The following is a 12,584-nucleotide window of genomic DNA, read 5'->3' as shown; positions in this document are numbered from 1 at the left end:
ACCCTTAAATAATTCTGGTGGAACTCAAAACCTCCTGGAAAAGTCTTTTTTTTAGATTAAAGTCTTAAAACAATGGAAAGTTTAGATATTAAGTCATTTTTTTTTCTACAGAAGATGTTAAAGTGGCAGCAACATTAACTAATCTCTAAAGGAGGAGATTAAAGAGCCACACAATCGTAATCTAAAACCATTGTTTTGGGGTAAATGATGACAACTGGAGCAGATCTAACAAAACTAAAGCTAAAGTCTGGTTTTCTGGATGAGAAGGCGAGTCTGGCTGCAGCGAGGCGCTGGTCCTCTCTGGCTCTGTGTGGGCGGGTAACAGTAGTGTCAGCATAGTTCTGTTGGGAACACGGGAAGCCGTGTAGCATGTTCTGTGCAGGCTGGCTACATTAGGGCTCTACGGAGTACCAATGTGGATGCCGACTCCAGTACCGCTCACGTGTTGCTGTTTACCATCGTGAAGGTCTGCACTGTTGGAGGAGAGAAACGCATCAGAAACAGAAGATTTACTCACATCTAAACCACCATTGAACTGTGTTAAAATGAAAGAACTGAAGAAATGTAACCTTGATGAGTAAAAGAAAAGTTCTAATGCAAATCAGTGATGTCCCGTCCTGGTCCTGGAGCTCCTCCATCATTTGTCTGATCCAAAACATCAGATTAATGAAGGGGACGGTCCAGGAGGACCTCTGATGGTCTGATCTGGTTCCTGAGGTTAGTTAATCATTTTAATCCTGGAGGTTCCTTGGCAGGAAACATCTGAAGTTAAGGGTTATTAAACCAGGTTGGTTCTGAATGGTCGTCTGTCTGGGTTCAGGTCTGGATATTAGAATCTTAATAATTCACCATAATCTAATGATTTTATATGAAGGGCATTAATTAGATCTGGGTCAGGATGCTGAACCCAAATATATAAAGTGGATAGTTCTGGTTTGATTCAGTATCTGGTTCTGTTAGAAAATCGTTCTCATCATGGATCAGAATCCTGATCTCTGGGCGGAGGAACTGAAGGTGGATCATCTATTAAACACTCGTTTCCATGTAAGGAAACATCAGAACTACAGCTGACCGCAGATACTAAAATCTGACCTGGAATCGGGTTCCTGATATGTTCCTGAACTCGTGTCCAAAGTCATGAGGCAACCAGCCCTTTTCCTGATTAGTCAATAATAGAACTAATCAGAAATCCTTAAGGCGTTACCAACCTGGTGTCTGGAGGACTACGGGGTGCATGTGTAAAGTCAAACAGTTATAACTTAATATTTTCCGTTATTTAGCCTATCAAGAGAAAAAAATGGGAGTTTATTTTTTAAAGTAATATTTTCACCACGTTATTCACACATTTATAAATGTTTAAATTCCCAATTAAATATTTAGTTTGAAGCTAAATCTTTAGTTTGTAAACAAAATATTTAGCTCCTGATTAAATGTTTATTTTCCAAGATAAATATTTAGATTCCAGCGAAATATTTATTTGGGGGCTAGACCTAAATATTGATCTTGCTTAAGAAATATTTAAATATTCAGCTGGGATCTAAATGTTTATTCTGGAAAATAAATATTTAATTCAGAGCTAAATATTTTGTTTGTGAACTAAATATTTAACTCCAAGTTGAATATTTAGTTAGTAAATTAAATATTTAACTTTAAATTTAATATTTAGATTATGATAGACTAAATAACCCAAAATATTCAGACTAAATAACCCACAATATTTAGTTAAATTATGACTCTTACTTTACAAATGGCACCCCATAGAGGACCACCACCCTCACAACCCATTTAGTTCTAAAGATGTTTCAAGCTCTAAATAAGGTTCGAAAAATAAAAGTTGATGTGTTTTTTCATTAAACTAAAAGAAAAGTTTGACACTAGACAGTTTTTTTTCCTTACGAGCCATCATGTTGTTGTTCTTGCTGTCTGTTGTCAGTTGTTTGTATGAATCGAGGCTCTTCTCCTCCTGAATCACTTCTTGGGTCTTATTTGTGTCGTCCTCCTTCAGATCCGGGCTCAGAGTCTGGAAACTGCTGTTAGAAAAACAAAATGGGTCAAGCACACCTCATCTGCAGTTTAATCTAGTCCAACAGGGTTCAGAAAGCACAGATTTAGACCTGAACACATTTCCATACAATCTGGTGTCCTTGATTCAGGGAGCTGGAGTGAGAATGTCTGACCCGAGTCCTACAGGGTTCTACTACAAGACTAGAACAAAAAGGCACAAAGACCTCATGATGACAAAACTGGTCTCAGTGTGATGAAATAAGGAAGAATATAGAGCTTAGGAGAGTTTATGCAAGACCTCCACCGCTAAGACCTTCTGCTGGACATGGAGACACAGAGATGGATGAGCTGTCACACCTAACACATTTCAGCATCTTGAATAAAGCTGTTGCACACGCACACACACACGCACGCACGCACGCACGCGCACACACACACACGCGCACACACACACACACACACGCACACACACACACACACACACACACACACACACACACACACACACACACACACACACACACACACACACACACACCTACACACACACACACACCTGTCTTCAGCGGTGTTCGTAGGGGAGCTGACCAGATCTTCTTCTTTGCTCTTGTCGTCATCAACAGGTTCAAAGTTCACAATCTCCACACGCTTTGTCTCAGAGCCGAGATCCACGATCACGACTCTCTGGCTCTCACCCGACTAAAAAAAAAAACCCCACATTTTTAATCCAAGATGGGATTAATAATCCAGAGCAGCACATTGTTTCTACTAAGCAGCAGGAACATGAATCTACCTGCTCATCTGTAACACAAGAAATCTACATTATGTTGGATTGTATTTTACAATGTTGAATCATTTTAGGAAGGAGTTAAAACAGACTAAAATATTCTCATAGAACATTGAGTTAAAGGTGAAACGCTATAGGACAGAGTGTGCAGCATGCAGACATAAGTAATCAAAGTGTGCGGTGTGAGTTGTGCAGCTGATCCTTAAGATTCTCTCTGCTTTGGTAAAAATACAACAAGTCAAAAAGAGTTTAGCAGCTTTGTATTGGATTGAACCAGTTGTGACTGAAAACTGCCCAGGGGTTTAAATAATTCTACTGTGGGTGTTTTTACTTCCTACCTCGCTGCCCACACTGTTGGTCTCAGCCTGAGTCTCGCTCACACCCAGCAGGTTCTGGTCTGCTTCAAGCTGCTTCTCTGTCCACTTGGCGTTTTTCAGCTGGTCCTCCCTCTGCACTTTCTGCTAGTTACAACAGAACCATCACATCAGTGTGTAGTGGAGGCCAAGTAAATCAGTGAAACTCTCTGAATCGATCAGCAACCATGATAAAGTAAGACGAACCTGCGGTGGTGTCGGTACCCTCTCCGTTGGACCTCCAGTAGCCTCTGGACCTGTGCTGTCCTGCTCCCTATGAGCCACCTTGATCTGCTGCAGAGCTGCCTCCAGTTCCATCTGGTCAGGAAACGTCTGTACCTGGGTCTGGCTCTGCAAAAAACATTCACCGTACATAAATCACACACTGCTGTTATACGCCGTGTCTCCCTCAGGCTTGAAAGCATATCTCAGCAACATCACCTGCAGGATTAGAAACATGTTGTCTTTGCTGAAGGACGGTGAGCGAGATGGGGTTTCTCTTCTCTTTTCTCGTAGCAACAAGGCCTCCTGGTTTCTCCTCATCCTCTCCAGCTGCTCCTCAATACTCATCCTGGCTTTGATGACCTCTCGCTCCCCAAATCCCATCTGATCCACAGCACTCCTGGGACGATCCTGCACAGGTAATCAATGGACTTAAACACTGAAACACAGATAAAAACTTGACATAAATTAAACCTGAGAAGTTCAAGTGTGTTTGGAATCCCAACATCATTAGGAACTCAAGAGCCCTCTTTGCTCTTGCTGAGGGAGCACTTACAGATCTGGACTCGGGTTTTTTGGTCTTCCTCAAAGTAACGTAGGAGGCAATGGTGGAAGACTCAGGGGGGCTCATGGGAGATTTGGTCCTGGGTGGAACAATGCCCACAGGGTAGGGAGGCACTGTTAAAGAACAAACCCAGTCAGAACTACTGCAGCTCACACAGGAACCAGGACCAGACTCAGACAGGAAACTGGACAGAGGTTCAGATATTCCTAAATGTTGAGATGTTTACATAATATTTAGACACCAATTATTTTCATTCAATGATTTATTCAAGTTCTGAGTCACCGAAAGGGCCACTGATCCAATTTTAAAGACTTCAGCCTTGTGTGACACAGTATGAACCTACCTTTGGACTTAGGAGTGTCTTTGGTCTCTGCAGACACTTCAGTCTTATCCTTGTTCTCCACATTGGCTTCGTCCACCTCCTCCTTCACAGTGGTCAGCTCAGGCTCGCTCTTATAGAGCCGATAGTCTGGATTCTGCTGCAGGGTGGGGTTGGGAGGGTTAAAACAAACTGTGTAGCACACATTCATTTATTTTCATACGAACAGAACACAACCTCGTTTTTTGCATTTTACCCTAAACGTCTGTTACGTAAATCAGGAATCTTGACTTGATGAGAATGACAAGTTGAAGCAACAGTTTTAAATAAAGATGTAAATTGGAAGAAAAATACCAGAATTAATTATTCTGTTCATCTTAGTTCTTCTGACGGCACGGAGAACCCAAACAGAACTCTGTTTGTTTAGGACTTAAAGGAACACAAGAAATGATCGGTGGGATAAATAAACCAAGTTTCGGGCTTAGCTTCATCAGCACCTAAAAGACTAAGTTCCCTTGTTTTTACAACTCGTGTGCAGTGATCTCTTAGTCTAGTGAACTAGACCAAATTCTTGCTTTGCAAAGTTTGGTCTAGGAACGCTCCACTGGAACCTCTGCAGCCCCTAACAGCATTCTGGCTGGCCAATCACAGCTCTCTAGAGGGGTTTCAAACACAAAGAGCTGTGATTGGTCCATAATGGTGGGCCAATCATAGTGCTCTATCTGCTTAGTGAACAAATCACTGAGCTTAATCCGCTTTGTGAGCCAATCAGGGCACTCTATATGCCTGGTGGGTGGGATGATGCAACAGAGTTTCAGTGACTTGATGCAATTTGCTGGGTTCCTTATATAGGAAACATTATTTCTGATTGGCTTAATGACCTGTGAATTGGAATGTTTATTATGTGAAGTGCCTTGAGACGACTCTTGTCGTGATTTGGCGCTATATAAATAAACTTGAATTGAAAACAAGATGGCGACAGCTCGTTTGAAACGGCTTTTACATCAATTTTGGACTATTAGAACTTGGGCTTCATTAGAATCAGGAGCAGACAGATGTATTTATTTGTATTATTTTTTTTAGAAAAAATTATGTATTTTCCCCTTCTTCAACTGTGGACCGCCTCATTTACCGATAGCTGTTGCGGTGAGTATGTCACATTCATTGTCCAGTAGCATGCGGAGATCATTTGAAAGACAACGGTAGAACCCGCCCCACAACCGAGAGCCGTCAATGGAGCGTTGCCAGACTAAATAATACATTTATTTAGGCTGGCTTGCCAGGCTAGTGATCTCTAATATAAACGAATAGCTTATGAGTGGGGAAGAAAAGCTCTGGCGCTCCTGTTTCAGGAACTAGAAGTGAGTCAGAGGAGAGATGAGCAGAATGTGGCAGGTTTTGGAGCCTTATTTCCTGATATTCAGACATCTCGCCTCTGATTGGCTAACAGCAACACAACTCTACCACTGACCCAGTTTGCTTTGCAGAGTTGATGTTTTATCTCCACAGATAACAAAAGCCCGTAGAAGTTCTGTCATGTTGTGGAGCTGCTAATGCTAACGATTAGCTTCTGCTAGCTGAGACGTGCTCTGCTCTCTCCTGGATGCCAAATCAGAAACAGCCTTCCCTATCATAAGCCGAGATGGGTGAGTCCATGAACGCTAATTTTCAACGTGACGTCCAGTTGACATACCTTTCTAATCCGAGTGTTTCCCCTCATATTTTCTATCAAAGCTAATGCAGGAGATAGGAGTAAAGACTGTTTTCACATTTAAATCGCACGTTAAACTTCAAGTGACCTATATTTCACAAATAAGTAAAAAACATTTTACTTGGTCTTAAAGCACATACACGCATGCACACACACAACAAAAAAACAAAAACAAAATGGAAATGATAAAATTCAAAAATGGCTGTTATGAACCATGAAGGAGGAGACGACAACAACGGAGGCTGGATGAAGCGGAGATTTCAGGGGGAAAATGCTGAAATGAGTTTCAGTTATTTCCCACTTGCTGCTTCAAACTCCAGCTGCGGGACAGAGCGGTGGGAGTGAACGTGCTCAGATGGAGGGACTAAGAATGCTGATGAATGATGGAAGCCCACTGGAGGGGCGGACGGAGCACAAAGTTTCGAACAGCTCTTACAGAGTGGGCTCCATTTCTGCAGCTCATCTTGCGCTCTTCAGGTCGGGAGGAGTGGGAGGGTCGAGTGCCCGGGTGTGAGTGATGGGGGGGCACGGTAGGGAGGCGTTCTGATGAGTTGTAGTACTGAGGGAGGGGGGGGCGTGGGGGCACACAGTTCCCCTCTTGGAGTGGACTAAGTGGCAGCAACGGGGTGGTCTGTTGATGAATAATAAATCAGGTCTCAGTGTCAGGACCAACGCTGTCAACCCTCATATCTGAGGGTGCGTTCAGACCAAACACATTACAGAACGCCCTCTGTATAATAAAGGATGTTTACTTTTGCAAATCAGACAAAAGATGACTTGAACGGTGTTAAGCCTGTATTAGTTACTTTATAACGAAAAGTAAAAAATATATATTTAACAAAGCAAGTTGAAAATGTCACTACGTTCAAACATTGTACTGTTTATGAAGAACTGAGTTACTCCCGCGATCTGACCTCTGACACCAAAATAAGAGTCATTACGGACTAAAATCAATAAGATTAAAAAGCTACAGCTTAAAGCAGTGATTAGCTAGACTGTTGCATCCATGAAGTCAAACATGCCCAAAATGTCTATTAGGAGTAATGGTGCAGTCACCTGATGCATCAACATGAGTTCAGTACAGGACACATATGAAGCATGAGGGGTTTACCACAAGTTCTCAGTGTTATTAAAGCATGGGGAGCTTCCTGGACCTGGGCCCAACACATTTTATTCCCAAAGCCACTTAGTTCTGAAGTTAGCCTCATGACCTGTTGTTCCATCATGCAGCAAAAGACATTGTTCATCACCAAACTGTTCATAGATGGTTGAGGAGTTCCTCTGGGAGGATGTTTTGGGACCGTTCTTTAGTCACAGCTGTTCTGAGGCTAGACTGAGTGAGTTTACTCCCTTGGCTGATAAGCGGCCCCATACATCAATGGTTACAGGAGGCTTTAGTGGTGGCAGAAGACAGGACTTATGATGGGACCTTTTTCTTGTCAAGACAATCCTCTTTCCAGACGCTCCAAACAATCAGAGTCTGTCCACCTATCTGCTCCATCCAGAGCCTCATTTCATCCACAAAACCTTTGACAAATTGGTCTTCAGACATTTCCTTGTCCAAACAGTTGAATGTTGAGTGGTAGTTGTGTTCCAATCATCCACAGCTGAGCTCTGAAAAGTGTGAATCTTGACTCCATATGGACTTGGTTTCTGAGATAAGGAGGTTCTGGAGAACAATGGGTTCCTGGAAGCCTTGAGTTAAACAACTTCTGATTCCTTAGTGCTAGTTAAGTCCTTCTTTGGTTCTTTTTGTCTGAAGTAAAGAAAGTGCCTTTGTTCATGCTCATCTTGATGTAAGGGCCACACCCCTCCCCAGCACAAAAATACACCACCTGAGAATATCCAAGTCTAGTTAACAGTCTCTTTTGCTCGGAGTTGAAATAGCGAAAAAGAATGATGAGCTATTATTTTCACTAGCCAAATTATTCATGTTACCATGTCATAAAGTTTCAAACATTTAAATCACTAAGAAACTAACAGACACATTACCAGCAGACCGTAAAATCTTACTCTAGCTCAGAAAAACAAAAATGCCACTAAGCACTTGTAAATAAATAGCTCTTGTTGAGAGGATTGTTGAACTGACCAATGAAACTCAGACATACATGGTGTTAAATATATAACTGCACTGGAGCCAGAGGATGATGTACAGTGAAACGCAGCTTTACCTCATTCTTCTGCAGGCTGGAGAGAGGCTTGGAACCGGGAAAACCTGCAGAGCAGCAACAGAGAGACGAGAGAATTCAGTCAGATCCACTCGCAGCTTCTCAATCAAAACAAATCAACTTCAAGCTTCAACTGACAAGTAGCAATGCAATTTTCATAATAATAATAATAATAATAATAATAATAATACATTTTATTTAACAGCGCCTTTCAGGACACCCAAGGACACTTTACAACAATGGGGGCAAAAAATAAAACAAGATAAACAGTACAGAAATATGTTAAAACACTAGGATGCTAAAATTTAAAACGATGCATTAAAACTATGTGGTAAAAGCCTGTATGAAGAGGTGGGTTTTGAGTTTTAAGAAGTGCGAGAGAGGGAGTGGTGCGTAGATCAGGGGGAAGAGAATTCCAGAGGTGGGGAGCAGAGCGGCTGAATGCTCTACTCCCCATGGCGACAAGGTGAGCGGAGGAAGCCGAGAGTTGAGGTGCAGTAGATGAACGAAGAGCGTGGACAGGAGTGGTGATGTGAATGAGATCAGAAATGTAGGATGGAGCCAGGTTATGGAGAGCTTTGAATGCGATGAGCAGAATTTTGAAACTGATTCTCTGGTTAATGGGCAGCCAATGAAGTTGTTGCAGGATGGGGTGATGTGATAAGATGATGGGAGTCCTGGTGATGACACGTGCGGCAGCATTCTGGAGAAGCTGCAGTTTATGGAGGGATTTGCTTGGAAGACCAAAGAGAAGTGAGGTGCAATAATCAATCCTGGACGTGACGAGGCTGTGGACAAGGATGGCAGTAGTGGAGGGAGTAAGTGATGGACGGAGGCGGGAGATGTTACACAAGTGAAAATAAGCAGACTGGGTAATATTGTTGATGTGAGATTGAAAACAAAGTGTGCTGTCGAGGACGACACCCAGACTCTTAACATGAGGGGAGGGAGTAACTGGGCCTTGATGATGGACGAGGAAGCAGAACATCCCAGTTCCAGTCTTTTGGTTCCTGGCAACCTCAGGTCCAAAGCTCTCTCCTTCTGCCTTTCCTCTAAATCTGCCTGCTCTTCTGTCCTCTAGGACAGGATCCAACCTTAAGGTAGCATGTAAGAGAATTTGTCTGTATTGTCTTATTTATCAGTGAACTTCAGTATTGATCCATCTTCTTTGAAAAGTAGCATAGTCACTGCCCAGAGATACACAAGAGGATCTGCCTAGTTCCTCCTGAAAACTACTCAGATCCAGGGGCGTCCTTGTCAGTCTGCATGGTGTTCTTGAGAAGAGGGCCCCAGGTCACCTTAAGCTGTTGGTAAGAGGTTTTGTCTTAAGACTTTGCCATGTTACGTCTGCCTTTTGCCCCAGCTCAGCAACCATCACCCATCTGCCTACAAGCTCTCTTCGTGGGTCCTTCTCTCATCTTCAGCATGATCAACCATGATGTTTCCAGGGTCGAGCTTGTGTCCCAGCGCTCCTCCAGGCCCTCTCTCCCGTCCAGTCCATTGTTGTTGGTTCTATCTGCTCCCTGTGGTGGGTGTGCTCTGTCCAGTATCAAGAGGACTATGATCCTAAAGGACATTCTTGGTTGCCAGTACCTGACGTCTTAGATTCAAACCTCAGATCAACATGGAAGGTCTGCAGCCAGTCATGAAGGAATGGGGTGTCATGAGTAGGTGGTGATGTTTTCAGTCATCCCTTAAGGTGCCTCTGCTTATCTGCACCTGTACTCGTCTTACCTTACCTCCTATTTCTACACAAGGTCATGGATTTTCTCTTCCAACATCAGCCCACAACTTTCCTCCTACTTACCTGGCTTCCTACTCCTCCTGCTGCCTTCGTAGATCAGGACCATCACCAGATCCATGGAACTCAGTTTTTCTGAATAATGTTAATGATCTCCGTTTTCCATCATTAGAATACAAACCAGAATACGACCCCTAATCTCTGTCCCTCTGTAGAAAAGACAGCTGTTGAAGATCCTGGTCCACTCCATCAGGGTCCAATGGCAAAAGCAATCCAGACTCTATGAGTATATTTCTGTTGTATTGCTAGGGACCAAATGCAGAACAATCTCCTTAAAATGGAATATGTCCCAATAATGACTCCTTTGTCCCTAATGCCAGTATGTAAGATTTAATGTGGCAGAGAAGCTGCAGAAGTGAGATGCATAAAGTGGAGTGATGAGGTGAGTTTTTGTTTCTTGGAGACTCACTGTTGTCTGCGCTCTGCTGGGGTTTAGTTTTAGACAGAGCCTCCATCACGTCCTGGATCCTCCACAGCTCCTTCTGGATCTGGATGTGTCGCTGACTTGGAGGTTCTGTCTGAGAAACACACACACATTAATGATATTAGAGCTCTGTGTGTGTGTGTGTGTGTGTGTGTGTGTGTGTGTGCGTGCGTGTGTTTGTGTGTGTGTGTGTGTGTGTGTGTGTGTGTGTGTGTGTGTGCGTGCGTGCGTGTGTGTGTGTGTGTGTGTGTGTGTGTGTGTGTGTGTGTGAGAAAAAGAGAGCATCTGAATGTGTTTGTTACTTGTGGACTGCCCAGGGACTCCAGCTGCTCCAGCAAACTGGTCTTGGCCAGAGAGACCTCTGCCTCAAACTGGGCGTACTCTCTCCAGGACCGCTCCAGCTCCTGAAAACACACCAGCCACCAACAGGGTTCATGTGTGTATGTGTGAGTCTCTTTAATCAGCACTTTTGAGTGAAAACTTTAGCATTTTTGCAGTTTCTTTAAAGTCCCTACCACTCCAGGAAAGCTGAAGATCACGTTCTGATGAAGCCAACAGAACCACATCATCTGCAAAAAGCAGAGACCTGATCCTCAGGCCACCAAAACGGATCCCCTCCACACCTTGGCTGCGCCTAGAAATCCTGTCCATAAAGGTTATGAACAGAATCGGTGACAAAGGGCAGCCTTGGCGGAGTCCAACTCTCACTGGGAACGAGCCCGACTTACTGCCGGCAATGTGGACCAAGCTCTGACACCGGTCATACAGGGACCTAACAGCCCGTATCAGAGGGCCTGGTACCCCATTAGAGGTGTGAATCTTCACTTGTCTCCCGATTCGATTACAATTATTGGGTAAACGATTCAATTCGATTCAATTTCCCAATGCATGACGATTATTTCTTATTGATTTGTTTTCATCGATAGATAAATAAATAAAAGATGATTACGCTGCAGCCGCAGTCACTGACCCCTGCCACCTCCCTAAGACCGGATCTCCCGACACTCGGTCTGACTGAGCACTTCGAGTTGAAATAATAATTAAATTATGAAAATAATAATGCGTGTTTGGAGGAGCGTCCGCCAATCCTCTCTCTTGTGTGAACAGACAATGTCTCTCTCTCTCTCTCAGTTGCTGTGCGAGCGAGCGAGCGGGCTGCATGACAACCCGCTAAATTAACTTAATTCACGGCCCAAATCCAACAAAACCGGTCGGGCTGATTCGGTTCTGGTTCGGTCTCAGGTTACAACTCCAGCGCTCAGCCCTGCAGTACCACATTAAGGCGGAACGATACTTGGTAAATGTGGAGGACTCACTCTGACAGATCTGAATGCTGCGCTGGTGCTGCCATTAAAAAAACAAAACTACATTCCACTATAATCGATTATGGCGTACTCTTCTATGATGCAGAATCTTTTATGTCCGCATCCCGATGCATCGATTATTTGATTATTTTCCTCAGCTCTATACCCCATACTCCCGGAGTACCCCCCACAGGACCCCCCACAGGACCCCCCGAGGGACGCGGTCAAACGCCTTCTCCAAATCCACAAAACACATGTAGACTGGTTGGGCAAATTCCCACGCACCCTCCAGGATCCCCCTAAGGGTATAGAGTTGGTCCATGTTCCACGGCCAGGACGAAAACCACATTGCTCCTCCTGAATCTGAGGTTCAACAATCGGACGGACCCTCCTCTCCAGAACCCCTGAATAGACTTTACCAGGAAGGCTCAGGAGTGTGATCCACCTGTAGTTGGAACACACCCTGTGGTCCCCCTTTTTAAATAAGGGTCAGAGATCTGGAAATAATAAAACATTTGAAACTTTCTCTAACAATATGACTAGCACTAGAAACTAATGTTGAAAGACGGGAGCTTGAGAGAAACTGACTGCTGCAGAGAAAAGAGGCCCTGATATGATAAAAACAGATCAGAACCAGGGTCTTGGAGAAGCCCGGTAGCAATTAAACACCGGCAAGGCCAGGTCAGCTCCTCGAGGGGCCCTGAAGCAGGACCAACCAACATCTGCAGGTGACGATTCGTTTTTGGTCTAAGAAAGTTTAGAGAAAATAAAAGTAAAAAGTCTGTTCAATGCTGAGTTTTTAGAAGGTATAAATCGATGCTCGGGGCAGAAGGATCACCCAGGTGACCTCGCCGGTCCGTGGTTCAAAGCTTTCATTGAACCAGTATCTGACTCTTGCCCTGGGAATTAAGTTTTTGTTGCAATCA

The 12,584-nt window shown here is 43.8% G+C and overlaps 1 protein-coding gene across 9 annotated transcripts in view; it reads right to left on the bottom strand.

Moving 5' to 3' along the window:
- Window positions 1-216: 216 nt before the first annotated feature.
- LOC139068933 (pleckstrin homology domain-containing family A member 5-like) overlaps window positions 217-12,584 on the bottom strand; it is a 62,083-nt gene continuing 49,715 nt past the window's right edge. For 4 of the 9 annotated variants that reach the window (XM_070549775.1, XM_070549779.1, XM_070549780.1 and 1 more), the window contains 12 exons: window positions 10,657-10,758; window positions 10,340-10,448; window positions 8,133-8,176; window positions 6,398-6,592; window positions 4,275-4,410; window positions 3,923-4,044; window positions 3,586-3,777; window positions 3,352-3,495; window positions 3,130-3,252; window positions 2,561-2,703; window positions 1,897-2,030; window positions 217-473 (listed from right to left, as the gene is read on the bottom strand). In XM_070549775.1, coding sequence (XP_070405876.1) covers window positions 439-473; window positions 1,897-2,030; window positions 2,561-2,703; window positions 3,130-3,252; window positions 3,352-3,495; window positions 3,586-3,777; window positions 3,923-4,044; window positions 4,275-4,410; window positions 6,398-6,592; window positions 8,133-8,176; window positions 10,340-10,448; window positions 10,657-10,758 — 1,479 coding nt within the window. In that variant the 3' untranslated portion in view covers window positions 217-438. The remainder of the gene's footprint in view (window positions 474-1,896; window positions 2,031-2,560; window positions 2,704-3,129; window positions 3,253-3,351; window positions 3,496-3,585; window positions 3,778-3,922; window positions 4,045-4,274; window positions 4,411-6,397; window positions 6,593-8,132; window positions 8,177-10,339; window positions 10,449-10,656; window positions 10,759-12,584) is intronic. The other 5 variants (XM_070549778.1, XM_070549777.1, XM_070549776.1 and 2 more) reach the window with 5 other exon arrangements.

This window comes from Nothobranchius furzeri, chromosome 1 (assembly GCF_043380555.1).
Source record: "Nothobranchius furzeri strain GRZ-AD chromosome 1, NfurGRZ-RIMD1, whole genome shotgun sequence".
NCBI classification, from domain to species: domain Eukaryota; kingdom Metazoa; phylum Chordata; class Actinopteri; order Cyprinodontiformes; family Nothobranchiidae; genus Nothobranchius; species Nothobranchius furzeri.
This window is presented reverse-complemented; position numbering and strand designations above follow the sequence as displayed.